General features: G+C 35.8%; 2 protein-coding genes across 3 annotated transcripts; one reads left to right on the top strand and one right to left on the bottom strand.

Moving 5' to 3' along the window:
• Window positions 1–2448: 2448 nt before the first annotated feature.
• LOC130804315 (uncharacterized) lies at window positions 2449–15462 on the top strand. 2 transcript variants are annotated; one of them, XM_057668711.1, is made up of 14 exons: window positions 2450–2709; window positions 2797–2909; window positions 3028–3124; window positions 3752–3876; window positions 5660–6215; window positions 6383–6568; window positions 9326–9619; window positions 10495–10647; window positions 10795–10949; window positions 11069–11174; window positions 11263–12057; window positions 12267–12351; window positions 14544–14900; window positions 15007–15462. In XM_057668711.1, exons 1-14 carry the CDS (start codon window positions 2605–2607, stop codon window positions 15201–15203), a joined length of 3324 nt encoding a protein of 1107 aa, XP_057524694.1. In that variant the 5' UTR covers window positions 2450–2604; the 3' UTR covers window positions 15204–15462. The 2 variants fall into 2 exon arrangements, with proteins under 2 accessions (XP_057524702.1, XP_057524694.1); XM_057668719.1 differs by lacking the exons at window positions 12267–12351; window positions 14544–14900; window positions 15007–15462 and adding an exon at window positions 12132–12256 and having other exon boundaries at window positions 2449–2709.
• Window positions 15463–15613: 151 nt separating this feature from the next.
• LOC130804331 (30S ribosomal protein S1, chloroplastic) lies at window positions 15614–20995 on the bottom strand. The gene is made up of 7 exons (XM_057668732.1): window positions 20538–20995; window positions 18031–18306; window positions 17495–17575; window positions 16713–16994; window positions 16520–16630; window positions 15991–16077; window positions 15614–15882 (listed from the first exon to the last, which is right to left on the bottom strand). Exons 1-7 carry the CDS (start codon window positions 20832–20834, stop codon window positions 15781–15783), a joined length of 1236 nt encoding a protein of 411 aa, XP_057524715.1. The 5' UTR covers window positions 20835–20995; the 3' UTR covers window positions 15614–15780.
• Window positions 20996–21200: the final 205 nt, after the last annotated feature.

Here is a 21200-nt window from a genome sequence, read left to right as displayed (position 1 = left end):
CCAATCCTCAACCACCAACCTTTTTGCTACCTACACCACAACAAACACCACTCAACCACTCAAACAACCACTACTTACTCTGCCTCTCACAGCCCAAATTCGACAATCACGCACCCTTAACTGTCACTTTTTTTCCACCTACTCTACCTTAAATGATATGAAAATATCAAATTAATTCAGTGTGAATGAAGCTCAAATGTAATAGGGGAAAGAAAAATCTAAAAATAAAGAGATAAGGATAACAACGTCCACAGTGTCCAAGATAGTCGCGAATGGGTGAGGATTGGAGTCATGGGTGTAACACCCTGGCCCCTCGGATCGTCGGTGACTACTTATGGAGACTGTAGACTGGCCCCACAGACCAACACAAGTCTTTCCAACGCACTTTGGCCTCACTCGTGCGCACCCGAGAAAACTTCCCAAGAGGTCACCCATCCTAAGATTGCTCCCCACCAAGCACGCTTAACTGTGGAGTTCTTAGCAAATGGGCTCCCATGAAAAGAAGATGCACCTTGGTGATATGAGTAGTCTATCAATCCTTTTAAATCTCAATCTGAGGTATCACATGGGGGTGATTCGGGGAAAGGGGAGCGAGAAGGGGTGGTGAAGAAGAGAGAAAAGGCTAAATTGAGGCATGGGTGGGGTGGAGGTAGGGTGGTCGGTTAGGCAAAGGTAGGTTGAGAGATAAAGTCCAGTGAGAGTTTTTTTGATTTAATTTTTTTCATATATAAATAAAATTACATCATCCAATCAAAACATGACATGTGTCATTTAAATTAAATGAAATGGATTTACTGATTACTCTAGGTGGAGATGGGCATGGGTTTTGGACCCTAAGGGTCTAGACCTGACCCGACCCTAATTGAAGGGTTTGGATCCACCTATTTTTGGACCTTGTGGATCTGGGTCAGATTTGGGTTCATGACCTTAGGGTCCGGGTCCCGATCCGGGTCCACACATTTGAGACCCGACCCATGCCCATCCCTAACTCTAGGTAGCCATTACATGGAAGCTCTTTCGTTGCAAAAATAACCAAAATGTTAGATTTTTATAGAATAAACGCAATATTAGCCCTTAAACTGTAGACGACAAGTTTTCCAAAAAAATTTGAAATCATAAACAATAAGCTATCACGCTCTATTGAAATTAAAGCTCTGACATTATTATTGCTGATTATAACAAGCTTAATTTACTTGATTAGATGTTATCGAGCATGTTATTGAAGAAATTATTAAAAAATTGAAAGGTTGCGATGAGAGAAACAATCGAGAATTTTTGTATTACATTTAAAATTAAAGTTGACAGAATGACTTTATAATTAAATAGAAAGATAGTAGATACATATCGATTCGTTATGATATTTAGCCACATATCATTAAAATGAGTTCTAAGTCATGTGACCACGAGCATATATAAGGTCATGGGACTTAGCCACATATTTTGCAGTTGAAATACCAAACTATTCTAAGCTCGATATATTATACCCTAGGTTGCACTAAAACGGACACGGACACGGACACGACACGGGTACGGAAAAACGCCAACTTAAAAATGGCGGACACGGGGACACGAAAATGGTAATATAATAAATATATCAAATTAAAGATAATTTTACAATCTTTCATTTGATATATGTAAATAAACACTTTAAAAACATAAAACTCACATAAAATGCAAATAAGTACCAAATAAACAACATTAGTATTTAAAAATAGTCATACAAACCAAATCAAAGAAAACCAAATAAATAGGTAAATTTAAGTTTGATCATCACACATCATTCATATGACATCCATTGTCATCCTCCGCTACAAAAGTAGTTTCCAACTCGGGCTCATCGAGAGAAAGATCCGCCTTGCCAAGACAAATGAATCTTCTCATTTAAAATTGTAAGTAATCATTTAAATGTTATAAGTGATCACTTTAAGACAAAAAGTATATATGTGAGACCGTCTCATTTAAGAATTAGTGATGAACATAATAATACTAACCAATCAACATAAGTAATTTATAAATTTTAAGTGATTGTGGTGCGGTTTGGGGCAACAAATGGTGGTGCGTGGTTTGTGGCCTGCTGCGGTGGCCTAAATGCATGAGTAGAGGAGCAGAGAAGGTGAGGATGTCAGTAGTGGTTGTGGCGCACTTATTGAAGGAGAAGGCGGCGATGCTAGTGGCGCTCACATGTGGTGGCAGAGAAAGAAGAGGAAAAAAGAAATTTTTTTTTTAATTTTTTTTTTAAAAAACGTGTCATTGACTGCTTGTCGTGTCTCTTGCCGTGTTCCTCCCGTGTCTTTACCGTGTCCGCGTGTCCGAAAAAATATTAAAATATTGGACACTTCATTTGGCGTGTCAGACACGAATTTTCACGTGTCCGTCGCATGTCTGTGTCCGACACGGGACACGCCATATTCCATATTATACCCAACATCCGCTTGAACAGTAGTACACCTTTAGACTCTAGTGCTTACCCACTTGTGATACGTGAGGCTTAATCAAAGAATTAGAAACGTTAGTCTACTCTTGAACACGCACCCAAATAAGACATCGAAACACCGGCATCATTTTCAACTGTCTGAACTCCAAATTTTGCAGACAAGGTGAAAGATGGTGAAAGTGCGTATGAACACGGCCGATGTGGCCGCAGAAGTTAAGTGCCTTAAGAAATTGATCGGTATGCGATGTTCTAATGTCTATGACATAACTCCCAAGGTATATAATTTTTTTCTAATTTATTTCCACGATTTAATATCAATTTTGATTATTCTCCAAATACAAATCATGGGTTTTTAATTGCAGACTTATATGTTCAAGCTAATGAATAGTAGTGGAGTTACAGAATCTGGGGAGAGTGAAAAAGTTTTGTTATTGATGGAAAGTGGTGTTAGGCTTCATACAACTGTCTATGTCAGGTAGCAAGAATGGAAAATTATGTGTTAATGAGTTTATGCTGCTTTTTTATTGACTATTTGATTTTGTTTGTACCCAATTGATTTTTTTGTAATTTTTTTTTGAATTTTTTGTTGGTAGGGATAAGAGTAATACTCCATCTGGGTTTACTCTAAAATTGAGGAAGCATATTCGTACTAAAAGGCTTGAAGATGTAAGGCAGCTTGGGTATGACAGGGTAAGGAGGTTTTGTGGGTTTATTTTATTATTGTATGCCTTTTGTTTTGAGCTCTTATGTGGTTGAGTGAAACATATTATATTTCAATAGTGTGTATTGGGTTCGAGTTGATGAGTCTAGAGTACTTTTAATCTATCCCGCGAGAGTATGTTTGGCTAACATTGTGGGACGAAAAGGAAGTGTAGGGGGACGGGATGAAAAAGTACGAAAATTGATGTATTTACCTTCTAAATCTTTTCATTGTCGGAAGATATGTCATATACAGGATTTATCACCTTCAATTCCTTTCCCCTTTCCTTTCGGTATCGAAATGAAAAAATGTCATACCTCCATTTCCCTACCCTTCATTTTCATCTATTTCCTTCCATCCAAACATAGTATTGAGAGGAACTCATTTAATTTAATAGAGTACAATTTAAATGATTTGATTGAGATTATAATTTGTTGAATATACCGTGGAATGGTTTGAGCTATGCAATTTAATTGTGAGGCGATATACTATTGAAGTGATCCAATTGAGATTATTGTTTTTGAATACATGCTTGAGTATGTAATTTATTTTGATCTCAGAGACTAGTAGCCTACTCTGCTGTTGATATATTAATGCTGTTCTTTGTTATATTCCAGATTATTCTTTTCCAATTTGGGTTGGGTGTTCATGCTCATTATGTCATATTGGAGCTCTATGCTCAGGGAAACATTCTCCTTACAGATTCTGAATTTACTGTCTTAACTCTGCTTCGATCTCATAGGTGAGTCACCCATGCTTGGATTGTTTTTTTCTAATTTACTTTTGGAGTTTTTGGAATATGGAAAATGGATTTTCCTGTTTATTAATATGAATAGAGCAGTTCAGATGGGTTTTTAGAAATTTAAATTGAACTACTTTGCGGAAGTTTTCTGTTGGAAAAAACATGTCAAGGTATAGTCCAAAAGACACATGTTAATATGTTTTCTAAACTTCTTTTGAATTATAATGAACAATATTAAAATGAGTCATTACATCATGTGTACTTTCGACCCCACTAATTTTCGGCTAGGTCAGGGCCATGTAAAGGAATCACGGAATTAAAATGTTGTATAGTATTTTTTGCCTATGCTTTTTTTTCTTCCTAAAAGCACACAATGGCACACTAGAGGCAACTCAGTCAAATTGGGGCGGATGCAATGCGAAACCCGTGTAATTTTACCCGCCTATCATCCCTAGAGGCGAGCTGCAACCCCTTGCGCCTTGGTGTCCTTCACACTTTTTAAGCTAAGCTTCTGTCAAACTGTCACTCTTTTGAGGTCCATTAATCATTTGAAGAAAGGTAACTCTATTAAGCTTCAATGACTTGATTTGAAATTGTAGATGGAGTGGAAATGATAATTGGCCTGGATGAAGTAGCTGATAGAGTTTTTTGGATATGCAGTTACTTAACATCTGTCGCCGCAACTATTTGTTGAATGTTGAATTCTTAATCCATAGAAACATATGTGAAATCAGTATAAATTGCTTTGTACTGTATGCCAAACTGCATTAAATGGTCATCATCCAATCTAAAAGCAACAGCATTAGTTACAAAACAAATTACTGAAAGTAAGCTAATTTAATGATTATAGATGAAAAAAAAGGACTAAAGTTCCCTTGTCTTAGTTTCTAAAAATCCTTTTACATTACTATCCTCGTATTCGCCATGGATGCACAAGTAGCACCTCTAGCTCAGTCCGTCCGAATTGGTTTCATGTCTAGATCCTTCCGGTTGTGATAACTTGTAGCCAAATCATTATACATTATTGATGGTTTTATGTTTGTGGTGTAGATTTGCTATTCATTTTCTTTAATTTTTGGCTGTTCTTATTGGCTTAGTTGGTTCTGTGGGTAGTTTGTTGCTGCCTTGCTGGTTTTAAGCTGTTTAAAAGCATCTTTTTTCTCTTAGTTGAGATTATGTGTTGGCAAAACCAGTATACCTCAATTCTGATCAGTTTCACATACGGACAGTGTGCAGTGGTTATGTGTGGTAAACCAAAATAGTCATGCTGATAGATCGTTGAATGTTCTCCTAGTCTGTTTCTCTTTTTGTTTCCATTTCTTTCTTTTAATGCCTGTCAGCAAACCTACTGAGTCATTAATTCTCTATTTTACACCTGCATCTACAGAACATGTGAGTTTGCATGACTATGATTTTAATTATTTGCTTCTAAAACTTTAAATTTTTTCTGGGCACTTTGAGAAGCTTACTAAAAATTGTTAAACCAATTTATTTTTAAAGAAAATGATTACATGTTGAGGACTTCTGATAGTTTTGAGATTACATCATACAACTGTTTTTTAGGTGAAAATTAATCGAACAATCTAAAATGCAGCTCATTGGTATGTTTTTCTTGCATTTTCTTTCTTCTAAGGACTCTTTTCTTTCCATCATATTGTTAGAAAAATTTCTTAGGACGTCTTTGGTGCCTTTTCATTTCAGTATGGTTTGAACCGTACTGAGAAAAGAAATCTTTCACCGTTCTGTCCTCAGTTTAGATACTAAGCTACTAAATATTCAACAGAGATGACGATAAAGGTTTTGCAATCATGTCTCGGCACCGCTACCCAACTGAATTATGTCGTGTTTTTGAGCGGAGTACCAGCTCGAAGCTGAAAGAAGCTCTTGAAGCTTCATATAATCAGGGTGAAGATGTGGATATTGAAGCGAAAGATATTGAAACGAAAGAAGATGGAAGCAATGTGTCGCAAACACTGAAATCTAAAAAAAATGCTAATAAGGGTGGAAAAGTTCCGGATGTCAACAAAGCAAGAAATGATAGCTCTCGTTCAAAACAGCGGACCTTAAAGATGGTGCTTGGTGAGGGATTAGGTTATGGTCCTCAGCTGTCTGAACATATTATACTGGATGCTGGTTTGATTCCAAGCATGAAAATTTCAAAAGAGAGCAAGCTGGATGAGGGTAAAGTTGAGATTTTGGGTCAAGCTGTGAGTAAATTTGAGGATTGGCTAGAGGATGTTATTCTTGGAAGTAAAGTTCCTGAAGGATACATTTTAATGCAGCCAAAGAAAGCAGTGGGAAAGGAAATTGGTACCACTGAGCCAGGAGATTCCAGCAAGGTTAATGTCCAATATTTCTTCCGTTGAATGGCTTACTATTTCCTTTAAATCCTATTTCAGATGTGAATAACTTATTGAGCTTTATCTGTTTTGTTAAGAGTATATCTATTTGTTAGTTTTCAGCCTAGTTGAATGACATTTACTTTTTTCTGGTCTTTTATATGCAGATTTATGATGAATATTGTCCAATCTTACTAAATCAATTCAAAACAAGGGATTTTTTGAAGTTTGAAACATTTGATGCAGCTTTGGATGAATTCTACAGCAAAATTGAGAGCCAGAAAGTTGAACAGCAGCAAAAAGCAAAAGAAGGATCCGCTATGCACAAGCTTGATAAAATACGCATGGATCAGGTGTGTTTCTCTTTTTCAGAATACTGTCTCATGTCTTTTTAATATTGGTTTCCGATGTTAGTAGAGTTCCTTATTCTTCATTAGTCTTCTCAATTGTTATGTCAGAGTTGTGGTGCTTAAATCAGATCCTGAACTTCAAGGGTAGTTGTGGAGGGTTATGTCTTCTTTTTCAGTTATTGGAAGGTTTCTATTTTGTGGTTGTGGTGGTGTTCTTTTGTGTGTAAAAACAAAGGAAGACGGGATAATTCCAAGTTGATCACATTTCAAGTTTGTGATTTTGAGTGGCCACGCATAGAATTGGATATCGTAGACCTATTGTTTCAAATGTTAATACATGGTGATTCTAATGTTTCTTACTTTGTACTCAAGACAGACATTTCTATCATGACTAGGTGTTTAGGGCCTCCAAAATCTTGATTTTGATGTTTGAAGATTTGGACTGAAACCCCTATGGCTCACGTAGTTGACGATGCTAGAAGAGAAGTTAAAAAGGGTCATAGTACAATGTGTGAGTTTGGCATTTATAAATATAAAGTAAATTATTCCAAGAGGACATGGTGTTGATGACCTTGAGAAATGATTTATTGGAGTGGATGAACTATGAAAACGGAACTTCGCTTGAAATGTTATTGAACTTAAATTAGGTTTATTAATAAAATCTAATTTTCACTGATGAAACTTATGGTTTCTATTTTCAGACCGAATTGTACTAAATTTAAATGATTTTTACTTTAAAAGCACATTTTTATGGATCTTTATTCGTCCTCAAAACTTTTTTTGGTGAATTCGTACTCCTATCGTATGAATGTTCAAGTATTTAACCAATATGTGACCCATAGAATTTAATGTGTTTGGCTCATAGAGAAGTACAAGTGTACAAAAGGGGTTTTGTGTGTTCGAGGGGTCCTTATAAGGTTGAAAAGGAAATTTTTTCCGACGAGCATCATATGGGTGGATATTAGGCTGTTAAAAAGGGTTATAATAAGTAGATAAGGGTCGCAAACATTGAGAATAAGATGAATTAAACTTTCTAATGTCCTCTGCGTTGGTTTGGCCATGTGTAACAAAGGCCGGAAGTAGTTCCATTTGAAGGGGACACCTATAAATTTTAAATATTGGGCGTGGGAGGCCAAAGATGAATTTGATGGCACGAGTGAGGAAGGATATGCGAGACTTAGATCTAGAAGTTCATTTGACTATATATAAGAATAGTTGGAGTTTGCTGGAGGAAAATTTATTTGGAATCAACGCTATGGCATATTAGGACACTATTGATGCCAAAATATGCCAAATTTTCGAAATTCAGTGTAATAGTGAGTCATTTGAAAAATGAAGTTGAAACCTCAGGTTTCCCTTGAAGAGCTTTTATGTATACAATTGGGGTTGGCAGAGGAAAAACTAATGATATGATGCCAATGCTATGTGTGTGTGTTGTGTTGTGCCTATAGTTCGACATGTCGGCATATCAAGTGTGATGGCATGTAATATTGGAAGAAGGATTCTTTCTATATGTGTATCTCTGTGATTTCCTTTTGGTAATGTTTTGGAGCTGATTTAGGTTCAATCTATGGGCTTGAAATTGCATACTGTAAAAATAAGGCCGCATCGTACCGTATTGACCGCGTTGTAAAGGTTTTAAAAAAAACGAACCGATATTTTCCGCATTGTAAAGGTGTAAAAAATTGTGTTTTGGCCGTATCAAGCAATATCTTATGGTTTTGACTGACATTTAGGCGTTATGATAACTACATCACTCCCGATACTGCATCATCGTGCCGTTATTGCGATTGCAATCATTATCACATTTTTACGCTATGCTTGGAAGGGCTAAGAATTATAAGCTTTTATGGTGTATGTGGTTAGAAGTTTAGTGAGATGTTTATAAAGTTACATTTTTTAAGGGGTTAAAGGGAAAGGAGATAAAATTACTTATTATCTTGTTTGTGAGCTAAGTTAATTTTGGGCTCTCTTGAGTCTTTTCAGTGGTGGAAATTCAATGAAAAATGATTGAGAAAAAGAGTCCTGACAGAGTAGCTTTGGGCAGGGTCTTTGACGTTTGTTGCTCAAAACCGATGCAAGAAACCTGCCTTCTTGCAACGGAATTTGCTCCAAAACCGACGCAAGAAGTGCTTCTTTTAATCTTTATTTTCCTTTGTCCTCTTTCTTTGGACACGATGGTGGATTGGATACATGAAAAATTTCTTATAAGGGAAAAAGATATGTGGCAGAGTTAGGTGGGGAATTTTTCCGTTGAATCCTAAATATGTACCCCTTCCATCAGGAAAGAATAGTCACCTCCCTCAAACTCTCTAAATCAAGATTTGTTGTAAGTTCGTTAAAGTACTTTTAGTAATAGTTGAATTACATTGGGTGGCAGTTGAATTATTTTCCTTTCTTTTTCCATTACTCCATTCAAGTCAGCATGTTGTTTTAAAGCTGGATCGAGAGAATAATAGATAATGTGTTCTCAGATCATGACTTGATTTAGCACTTGTTTGGTGGAATTTAGATGAATTACATTTTGTTGAGGAGAATTTCTTTTTAGATAGACGGAGATAAAGACTTTTTCCCGATATACCCTAATGATATACAGCGCGTTTAAATGCTTGTTTTATGCAACTTTGAATGTAGTTTAAAGACTTTCTTCTTATATTAGTTTGGTCTTTTTGTCTCATAAACCTGATGTCCAGTTATATTTTTTTCTTTTCCGATTTTTCTAAATCTAAGAAGCTAATAAAAATTGCCTTATTTCTGTAGGAAAATCGTGTGGTTACTCTGAGGAAAGAAGTTGAGCATTCTGTTAGAATGGCACAATTGATCGAATACAACTTGGAGGAAGTTGATGCTGCTATAAAGGCTGTCTGTGTTGCTTTAGCAAATGGCATGAATTGGGATGATCTTGCACGTATGGTGAAGCAAGAGAAAAAATCTGGAAATCCAGTGGCTGGTCTAATTGACAAGCTCCATTTAGATAGGAACTGCATAACACTCCTGTTGAGCAATAATCTTGATGATATGGATGATGAAGAAAAGACACTTCCAGCAGATAAGGTGAAATTATTTTCTATATTTCCGCTAATGTTCACGTCAAAGTTCTCTTAACCTTTTCACCTACTATTTTCATGTGACTGGATAATCCATCGACTTTATTCGTGGCAAGATTACTTTTCTGTTTTCAATTCTTCGGTTGATAGTTCACGTTCAGTAGATACCTGTATCTGTTTCTATAGCTGACACTCGTATTAATTCTTTGTCTCTGTTTCAAACTTCCGTAGCTTATTACCTGTTTCAACCAAAGATGTTAAAATCGGGATTCTACTTGGAATCATTTAGACTAGTAGAATCAAATCGTAGGATCGTAAGATTCTACAATAAACTTAAATTTTGCTATCTAGTCATAATTATTCTTCCTTTTTAAGAATGAAATAGGAAAATGTTTAATAATTAGTTTAAATCTTCATACCGATGAAGAAGTTTATTTTTAAAAATTATGATGATGGATCGTTAAATCGTAACAAAAATTAATGAAAGATGGTACATAAGAAAAATCAATAAAAATTGAGAATAATTTTGTAAAATCGAATTATTATATCGTAGGATCATGGAATCGTATTATGAGTCTACCTCGACAATTTTTATTTTAATTAGAATCTTAAGATTCTACCAACTTACGATTCTACCTACGGTTCGAATCACTCGCTTGTTTTTGAATCGTAGAATCGTAGATCAGAATCGTGATTTCAATAACAATGGTCTCAACATTATTCTCTCCAATACCTATTGCTTCTGTTGGTATATTTTTTATTATCCCTTGTTATTCTATAATTTTAGCTATTTAAAAGAACATACGCGAATTGCTACACGGTTATGCTATATTAATCTAAGTATTTCTTTCTTTAGTCATACTTATCTTTCAAATTATGTAGGTAGAAGTTGATTTGACACTTTCAGCACATGGGAATGCTCGCCGGTGGTATGAGATGAAAAAAAAGCAAGAGAGTAAACAGGAAAAAACTATCACAGCTCATGAAAAAGCTTTCAAAGCTGCGGAGAGGAAGACGCGTTTCCAGCTCTCACAGGTATTTGAGCAGTGGTATATTGTTGTTATCGTTATTATTTATATAATAATTATCATTATTATTGTAATTAAATTTTTGATGTATACCTATTACATGATATTGTTCATTAGTATTAAATTTTGGATCTCATCATTTCTCGATTACCAGGAAAAAACAGTTGCCAGAATTTCTCATATGCGCAAAGTCCATTGGTTCGAAAAATTTAATTGGTTCATCAGCAGCGAAAATTATTTGGTTATTAGTGGACGTGATGCTCAGCAAAATGAGATGATTGTTAAGCGTCACATGGAGAAAGATGACCTGTAAGTATCCAGTATTAGTTAGTTTTTCTCAACAAAAGTTCAGCTGATGCTCTTACAGTTCAGTTTTGAAAGGCTGCTTTAAAATGCATTTGCTTTTGAAATAACATGTAATTTAATAGGTATGTTCATGCCGAGATGCATGGAGCTTCAAGTACTCTAATCAAGAATCACAAGCCTGGGCAGCCAGTTCCCCCTTTGACATTGAACCAAGCTGGGTGTTATACTGTATGTTGATCAGGATGTTAAAGTTTCGTGCTTTGCACATATTGTAACTACTAAATTTAATTTCATGCATATTTTTCCGTTTTCTTAGGTTTGCCAGAGTAAGGCTTGGGACTCAAAAATTGTTACTAGTGCTTGGTGGGTCTACCCTGACCAAGTTAGTAAAACTGCTCCTACAGGAGAATATCTTACAACGGGGAGCTTCATGATTCGTGGAAAGAAGAATTTTCTTCCTCCCCATCCTCTTATAATGGGGTTTGGTCTGTTATTTCGGCTAGATGAGAGTTCTTTAGGATTGCATTTGAATGAAAGACGAGTTAGAGGAGAGGATGAGGCTTCAAATGTTCTCCAAGAAAATGAGACCATGGAATTATCTGAATCTGATTCAGATGCTGAGGCCTCAGTGCCAAATGTTGAAAAAGATAACGGGAGCATACCTTCATCAGAAGAAAATCATACAACTCTTGATTCTGAAGGAAAGAACAGCACGTCTGTTTCTGTTCAACTTGAGGATCTCATTGATAAAGCTCTTGAGCTTGGATCTGGGGCTGTACCTCTTAGCAGTTATGAACAAACTTCTCAAATTACTAAGTCTGAGGAATGGCAAAAGCAAGATAAAACGGTCCCTATCCGGGATAAGCCACATATCTCCAAAGCTGGAAGAAGGAAATTGAAGAAAGGCTCAAAATGTGGTGATGGACAGGCTATAGATGAGAAAGGTGAATTAGATCAAGGTCATTCGTCGTCGGTCCACCCTGAGAAGAAAAATGCTTCCACTACTGGTGGAAAGGTAGCCCGGGGTAAGAGGGGAAAGCTGAAAAAGATAAAGGAGAAATATGCTGATCAAGATGAAGAAGAAAGGAGCATCCGTATGTCTTTACTTGCGGTGAGTAACTTAATTTATCCGGTAATAGTTGAAATGGTTGATATCATTGATGGTTGCACTTTATATTTGTATAGTTTTTTGACTTTGAGTACCTGCTCTATCCAAGTTAAGTCTTTTTCCCTTTCTTTGTCTACATTTGTAATTTCTGATTCTAAAACTCAGTTTTTTTTATTTTTTATTTTTTATTTTTTATTTTTTTTTATTTTCAGTCAGCTGGAAGAGTATCAGATGACAAGAACGAAAATGAACCCGAAAATCAAACTTTAGCTACTACCCCAACAGTGGAACTTGATGGTATGTATTTATGGCCTCAATATGGATGTCTATTGGACCTAGTAAACTAGTAAATGTACAGGTTGGGGTGGGGCGGGTCAAATGTGGGGCAGATTGAATGTGGGCTTGGCATTATGTGTTTGTGGGTGTAGGGCGGGTCGGGTTGCGGGTCATGCATGTTGTAGGGCAGGTCACAGTTTAACTATTTCTAGAGCGGGCCATTCATTATTGTTGCAATTCAACAGTGAAACCATTTTAAGAGGGAGTTCAACAATTTGAATATTATGCTCATAAAAGCCGCCTTCCCAAGGCTTAAAACTGTAAGAAAGGTTACAGGATGAAAATAGCATTGCTGAAATGAATATTATATGATGGTGGAGTAAACATCTGACCAACTCTTGTAGAGGGAACTAAAAGGTTTCTTGTGAGCTGAAACAAATATGAGATTATTTTTGATTGCTGTTTTGCCCATTTACCAGTGAATCAACTCGCTCAATGGGCCAACCCGGCACAATAAACAGCTCTAATGTAAAATGTTCCCAGTTTTTCATGATTTGACGTTGTTCGTATGTTGCAGTGAATCAACTCTTTTAATTAAGAATTCGACTATATGCATTAATGGTGAACATAGTATGAAACGGGAGGAGCATAACCCATATCCTTTTACAATATTTCAGTACCCCTAGTTTTATGTCATTAAGTGGCTCCTAGTCCTACCTAGGCACGCATTAAGAGGTTGGTCGGATATATGCTACCCCTATCCCCTTGGATGTCTCCAATTGAGTTAAACTTGAATCATCATGCAGGACAATATATAGGGTAACGTTTTCTGCCAAAAATTGCATCAGAGGTGATTCTTATGATGATGTATAAGTTCTATTCAAACAATATCAGAAGATAACCTTATTTTGCACCCCAACTTCAAACTTGTTTCAAAACCCCGAAGTTCTACAACTAATCAAGAACAATACGGAACTCATGAGTCATGTGACTCATAATAGAAAACACCCTCCCTCCAAATTAGCCCTCCCTGGTTTTAGAAAGACAGGCAACTAAGAGTCACTCTAGAATTAGAAAAGCGTATAGGTATGTGGTGAGATTTCTAAGATGTCTTTCTCGGATCATAAGTATTATTGTGTTATCTTACACAATGCCAACTTTCACAAAAAGCTCATTAAACACTAAATCTTTAATAGGACCGTCCTAAAATTAGGACCTATGTGATCACTTTTTTGTAAGGCTTATGTGATCACTTTTAAGGTCTATGTGATCATTTTTATTGTACTATGTGATCACTTTTAAAGCTTATGTGATCACTTAAGCATATGTGATCACTTTTAAAGTATATCTGATCTTTTTTAAGGCGTACGAGATCACTTTCTAAAGCATGTGTGATCACTTTTTACTATTGTAAGTAATTTTTTTTAAAGCCTATGTAATCATTTTTAAGGTGTATGCAAACACTTTTAAAGCATGTGTGATCAGTTTTTACTATTGTAAGTGATTTTTTTAAAGCCTATGTAATCCTTTTTAAGGCATATGATTACTTTTAAGACCTTTTTAATTTACTGTGTGATCACTTTTAAAGCTTATGTGATCACTTTGACTATTATAAGTGATCACTTTGACTATTATATGTGATCACTTTTAAAACCTATGTGATTACTTTTAAGGCCTAAGTGATCACTTTTAACGCCTGTGTGATTACTTTTAAGGCATATGTGATTCAAACCAGAGAGATAACATGAAATTGTGTGTGGGCTGGTCCTAATTTTAGGACCGCTGCATACAAGACTGGCTGCTCATTAGAAGGGACATTACTTTGGAAGTGAAACTATCACCTAGGAAGAAAGTTTGCAATGCTAAAACTAAAGGTGCACAGGATCTTCTTTTGCCCTTAATCCATCCCCTAAAATCATCCACTTTAGATACTTGTTCAAGTACTTGGGCTGTTTCTCTTTGTAAAATGTTATTAGCCTTGTATGGGATAGAGTCCAGCCTGAGAAGGACGAAAAAGGGTTTTCTTGCTGAAATGTAGAAGGTGGATCTGTCGGCAATTATGTGTTGCATGTACATCATACGAAACCAACGGATTTTGATTTTATAGCTACTCCTCGTTAAGGTTTCAAGCTCATATTCTTGAGGCTTGTATATAGCGATACATGAATATTGTATTCAAGTAATGACGTGCGTGTTCTCATTCTCATTTTCAGGTCAAGAAAATGCTCTGAAAATTTGTTACAAGTGTAAGAAGGCTGGCCATCTCTCTCGTGATTGTCGGGAACACACTGAGAAAATCTTGGACCATAGAAATGGTAAGCTTGAGAATCCTGATGGAGATACAGGTATTTCCGCGTCTGAGATGGAGCAAATATCAATGGAGGATGACGATATACATGAGATAGGTGAAGAAGAGAAAGGAAAGCTTAAAGATGTGGATTATTTGACTGGGAATCCACTGCCTAATGATGTTCTTTTGTATGCTGTGCCTGTCTGCGGTCCATATACTGCACTACAATCGTACAAATACCGTGTAAAGATAGTTCCTGGAACCGCTAAGAAAGGGAAAGGTATTCTTGTGAAAACTACCATAATCCTATTGTCATTTTTATGGTATGAATGAACTGATCGGATTGAATCTGATATGTATGTATTTTTGTTTGTTTGTTTGTTTAGCTGCGAAAACGGCCATGAATTTGTTTAGTCGCATGCCTGAAGCGAGCTTTAGAGAAAAAGAACTAATGAAAGCATGTACTGATCCGGAACTGGTTGCCGCCATGATCGGAAACTCAAAGATTACCGCAGCAGGTCTAACACAATTGAAACAGAAGCAAAAGAAAGGAAAGAAGGCCTCCAATAAAGCTGTTAGCTAGTCCCTTCTCGAGCCGATCTTTATGAAATCCTTGTTTTGTGAAGGAAGCTCTTACATTTTGGCAGCCATAGAAAAGTATATTGTGTTAAATCTTCTTTTGTTGTTGTGAAACTCTTGTTGGTTTATATTTATTTCATATTTATAATGACAACTTTGATTTGTCACCCATATTCCAACTTTAACGCCCATCGTTTTTAAAAACTTACTACAGCGATAGTTCTTAATTTTCGCTGATTCAAAGCGCTTGTATACTATCAAATAGTTGGTGTCAAATAGCGAGTTGCAATAACTAACAATAAATAGTCAATTGAACTGGTTTTAATTAGTCGTCGTTCGTTATCATCATCATACCTAGTGTATCCCGCTTATAAGAGATGGTTTAATTTAGTCAAACTTGTTATTTCAATCCACTTTCAAATCTCAATTCCTAGCTTTCTCAAATATAACAAAAAATAAATATATATTTGCAAAAGTACACAAATGATCAGCTTTAAGAAATGATATTACACATTTCATTACATTACAACCAAAAAAAGTACTCAAAATAGTGAATTCAACACTAAGGAAGCAGACCAGACCTATTCATCAGCAAGTGGAACAGCACTCAAATCTATACCCTCTGCAGGCAAATCTGAGTTTAGAGAGCCTAGGAGTCCTTCTGAGTTCAGAGTCAGACCGCTCTGCAAGTTCGAAACATTCAAAGTACACCGTTACCATTTTTATTTATTTATTTTAATTGAAAGATAAAAACATTTAGAACGACAAGTCGAGAATAATGTAAGCACTACCTCGGGCTGGAATCTGAGCATGTCGGCACGAGCCATTGCTTCGGCTTGAGCAATCCTTTGTCTGAACGTTTGAGCCATCTCTTCAGCCTGGTTAAGCACATAAATGGTGGTGAACATTGATAAGTTTGAGTATACCGACTTTGTTTTCTTTCAAGCACTTGTTGCAATATCTTCGGATTATTTTAGCAAAACCGCTTATAGTGAGAAAGAAGGAACCATGTAGTTTATTCCTTAATGTACCTCTTTTGAGTTTCGCCTAATAAAAGGAATCACTTCAATCACATTATATTTTCTTAATGAATTCAAAAAGGCTTCTCCTTTCTCACAAAGTCGGCTCAAAATCACAAGAGCGGCATGAGCGATAGCTCAAGGCCCCGTAATTTTAAGGGCACAAAAAAATAATATATATCCGATTTTCGAACTAAATATTAAAAAATACAATATTTTAGCCGCACATGTAAATCTTCATATAATCTATGTCAATACTTTTTCATAATTATGCTATACTCTCATTAAAGGAATTATTTACCTTCTCAAAGACAAGTTTAGGATTACGAATCATGTCACCAGGAGTAGGCTCCAACTTCTTTGTCGACAGACTCACCCTGCCTCTTTCTCGGTCATGGCTCAAAATCATGACCTATAAATTTCAAAAACATGATCACATCTTTGTATAAAAAGGCTAATTGAATCTTCCAAAAAAGCTCGTTTTCGAGGATCACCTTCAAAGTGTCACCGGGTTGTAGGACTGTTGCAATATCCGAAACACGATCATGGCTGATTTGACTCACATGAAGGAGACCATTAATGCCACCAATATCAATAAAGGCACCGTAAGGTTTAAGAGATTGAACAGTTCCTGTAACAACAGATCCAATACCAAGCTGTGCCTGGCTGTCAGCCATGGCCTTGCGGTTACTTAGTACCAACCGGGATTGTTCCTCATCAACCTCAACAAATTTCAAGGGGAGCTCTTTCTCAAGAAGTTCTTCTGCAGTGGATTTCTGGTACAGAAACATGCAAGCATATTATAGACGCTCGGGTATAAGAGGAGAGTCAATGATACACTGAATAAACAATCAACCAAAAGCATTGAGCATTCAAGATACACCAATAACAATATTCAATCACTCCGATTCCATTAAGTGGATCCCACTTAGGTGGAATTTGGTGGGTCGAATGTACGCAAACCTATCATTGAGAAAACAAAGAGGTTGTTTCAGATCGATCCTTGATGAAAAAATTTTAACAACTTTACCTAAATAACAAGTGTACATGTTTGAACTATTATACTATAGTCTATTACCTAAATAACAAGTTGCTACGGGTTTAAGACCAGTAATTAAACAAAGGTATTCTCTTTTCTATACCGAAGGAGGTGTAAATTTTTTATCCATGGAGATCAACCAGACAAGCAGTGTTTGAAAAATAAGACACCGATATATGACACTTAGCTAAGGATGGGGGAAGGACGAGAAAACGTAATAGGATGGAAGAAACTAACTGAAGATATTTGCGAAAAGGGCACAAAGCCACGTAGGCCCTCGACCAAAGCCACCACTCCACCTTTGTTTGCTCCAACAATCTGAAGTCAAGAAAGCAAAAACATGAACCATTGTAATATAGGAACACTATTTAGGCTTTTTCGTTATATAGCCCACAAAAAAAAAAATCTAAGAATCGGAAGCTAATTCTTTGGATTAGAGTTTAGTATTCATATATTCAATTTAAAAGAGCAAAAAGTGCAATGGAACTCTAGATCTTTTACTGTTCTAAACAGTGTCACATGATTCGCTAGTCGCCTCGCAAATAGCGAATCAAAAAAAGCGAATTAAGGTTGGTTTTTAGGCTATTTTTGAGTCATTTTGAGCGAATCGCGAATTTAAAAGGCAAACTGACAAGCGAATTATGTTTCCTTACGGCTCAATAAATTACGGTAGTGTCTGGAATGCCACAGTTCATTCTATTTAATCCGAGCGTAGGTGATGATCACATTGAAATAAAAAGAAATGCAATCGAAAGTCATAAGAGAATACCAACCTTCCCCTTTACCACAACGTCCTCAGCTTGCAACTGCCTACATCTTTCCCATGCAAGCTCATACTGGATTGTTCGTAAACTCAAGATTAAGCTATCGTCAGCTTGATTTTCACCAATAATTACAAACTCTTCCCGCACACCTGGGACTATACCAGCTTCCTGCACATGTTTTATTCTGTGAATTGAAGCCTCTTGGAGAGGCAAATATGCAGACGATTTTGCAGTTATATCAACTAGTGCTCCATTGTTGTCTGTGCAGAATACTGTACCCTTGACCTGAGGCAAGTAAAGAGAGAAATGACTCATTTCCGCAGGCTATATAAAAATTAAATTGACGTATACATATGAAAAACCTAAATGAAACACAGCAGCAGGCACGCTAAAAGTTTGGTAATCAATTCCTAATCTTAGTCCAGCAACTAACAATTACCGACAATTGCATAAGAACTTCGTGACTTCCATACACACCGCAATTGAACTCATTTATTCATAGAAACTAATTGACGTTAAACACCGACACAGAAATAGGCATTCAAAGTTAGAAACAAGTACTACAAAAATGAAGGCATTTCTCAAAGGACTTGGGCTATATTCTCCTCGGCTTACCTTTACGCAATACCTCTATTCAATTTCAGTAGCATCATTCCTCCCATAAAGTTAACGACCCATTTGGTAGGTAGTAATAAATGGTGATAATGAAAATGAAAATGAAAATTAGTGTAATTTTGATTGAAAAATCTCTTGGCTACCTTGATGGTCATGCTCGTCCAATTTCAATCATCTCATTTTCTTCATAAACTTCATTCTAATACATTACCGATGGGAGAGGTGGTATTAGGTGAAGTTTTTGTGATCAAAGTTTCATCCCCATGGGAATGACATGTTTGAAGAAATTTTACATTATAAATCATTCCTGTTTTCACCATTTAGTACCACTAACCAAACGGGCCGTTAAACAGTTTTGTGAGTAATGGTGCATTTAGAAAAACAAACATCTATAGAACTTCATAAAGTAAAAGTTTCAAACTAAGAAGATTCAGATTAGTTAAAGTCGAGGTTCATAAGGGAGAATAAGTTCATATATGATTTAATAAGGTCAAAACATTGAGAAATGTTCAAATAATTTTTAACAAGGTAGATAAATTCATAAAAAAAAAAAGAAAAAAGGTAATAGAGGCCAATCTTCTAAAATAATTTTAACTTTTGACAAGTTTTAAGGACATAGATGTTCTTATAAGATCAAATAAGTGAAATTCAAAGGAATAAAATGCACCTTACTCTCCTCTAATAGCTATGAAATGAAGCATAGGTGAATATAGTTCTCTATAGACTCAAGTTAATTGTAAAAACAAAATCATCGACTTTAAACCCTTCTCTTCATCACGGCTACATCACTCCATCAGTAAAGTTCAAACCAACATAGATTTAAGCTGAAAATTATGATATGCATCTTTTGTTTTATCTCAAAGATACACTTATTTTTTGCACTTAGTCACTCGCCCATTATCTCATATCAACTTCACCACAGCTTTTACGGCTTGTTTGTCAGGTAGTATTAAATAGTAATAATGAGAATGTAAACTAGTTTAATTTTAGTTGAAAAATCTCTTGCTATCTTAATTGCCATACTTGTCCAACTTCAATCATGTCATTTTCTTCATAAATCTCATTCCAATGCATTGTCATTGGAAAATCTCATTCCAATGCATTGTCATTGGAAGAGATGGCATTAGGTGGTAATGAAAATTTATAAACAAAAAAAATTTTGTGATCAAAGTTTCATCACAATGGGAATGACAAATAACTTTTGATGAAATTTTACCTATAAATAATTTCCATTGCCCTCAGTTATTACCACTAACCAAAGGGACCGTTAGAGTAATTAAAGAATACCAAAGACAACATAATTAGGTACTAATCATGCCATATAATTTCAAAGAAACACCCATAAAACGAAATCAACAAACAATAAAACCAACATCAACCCAAAGATTGGGGTCGACTACATGAACTAATAGATTAGTCTTAGTGGTCATCCACTTGAACTCTCCTTACCCATTAATTTCATCAACAAAATCAACATACACATGCAAAAATTCATGCCATATAATCTCCAGAAAACACCCAGGAAACAAAATCAATAAACAACAATGCCAAAACCTTAATCCCTAAAGATTAGAGCTGGCTAAATCAACTAATAGACCAGTCCCTATAGTCATCCACGTGAACGCTCCTACTCCATTAATTTCATCATCAAAATTAATATACATAAGCCAAAAATTCTTGCCATATAATCTCCAAAGAAACACCCATAAAACAAAATCAATAAACAACAACCAAAATGTGAAATCCAAATCCCAAAAAATTAGGTTCCGCTACATCAACCAATACATCAGTGTCCACATGAATTTTCATTCCATTAACATCAATTAAACATAATCCGAAAATTCAGTGTAGTATAAACCAGGAAGATTGAATTTAATAAAAGAAGGAAAAAGAAGAAATACCCTGGTACCCAATTCAGAATTAAAGTCATATTTATCAAGAGCAGAATGAAAATCCTCAATCGTAAAGGCAACACCCTCCATGGGAGCAGTACGACACCGTTCATAAGCATCCTCAAAGAGCTGCTTAAGCTTTTGCCTTTCTCTAGTTTGAGCATTGTTAATAGCTACAGCAGATACAATTGGGGAAAGTCTAGACTTGTTAAGGGTGTGTTTGGGTGAAAAGGGTTTAGAAAGGTGAGAATTTGAAAGTGAAGGGCATCTTAATCCTGCTGCTAATTGCTGTGCTAAAGCTGCCATTTTTATTACTTGGTTGTAGTGTTTGCTATATGATGATACTGTTGCTCCTCTTCTTCTTACTCTCTGTAATGTTCTGGGGTAGATAAGGAGTGGATTAGAGTGAAGAAAGAGAGGAGAGAATAGATGGGGAAGTTAGTTATGTTGATATGGTAATTGGTAATGATAGATTTATGTTTGACAATAGACACAATACACCCTTGATAAAATTTGGAAAACACTGATTGTTGTGAGAGATCGAGAGACTGTTTCTAAGGGCCGGTCTATTACATTTTTTAAAACAAAAAAAATGTTGTATAATTGTATATTTATTAAGTAGGGGTTTAGGATACTTCAAGTATGTATTTAGGATACGTCAAATAAAGGTTC

The sequence above is a fragment of the Amaranthus tricolor genome, chromosome 2, assembly GCF_026212465.1.
Source record: "Amaranthus tricolor cultivar Red isolate AtriRed21 chromosome 2, ASM2621246v1, whole genome shotgun sequence".
NCBI classification, from domain to species: Eukaryota; Viridiplantae; Streptophyta; class Magnoliopsida; order Caryophyllales; family Amaranthaceae; genus Amaranthus; species Amaranthus tricolor.
The sequence above is the reverse complement of the archived record's forward strand: the minus strand, read 5'-3'. Positions and strand labels throughout refer to the sequence as shown.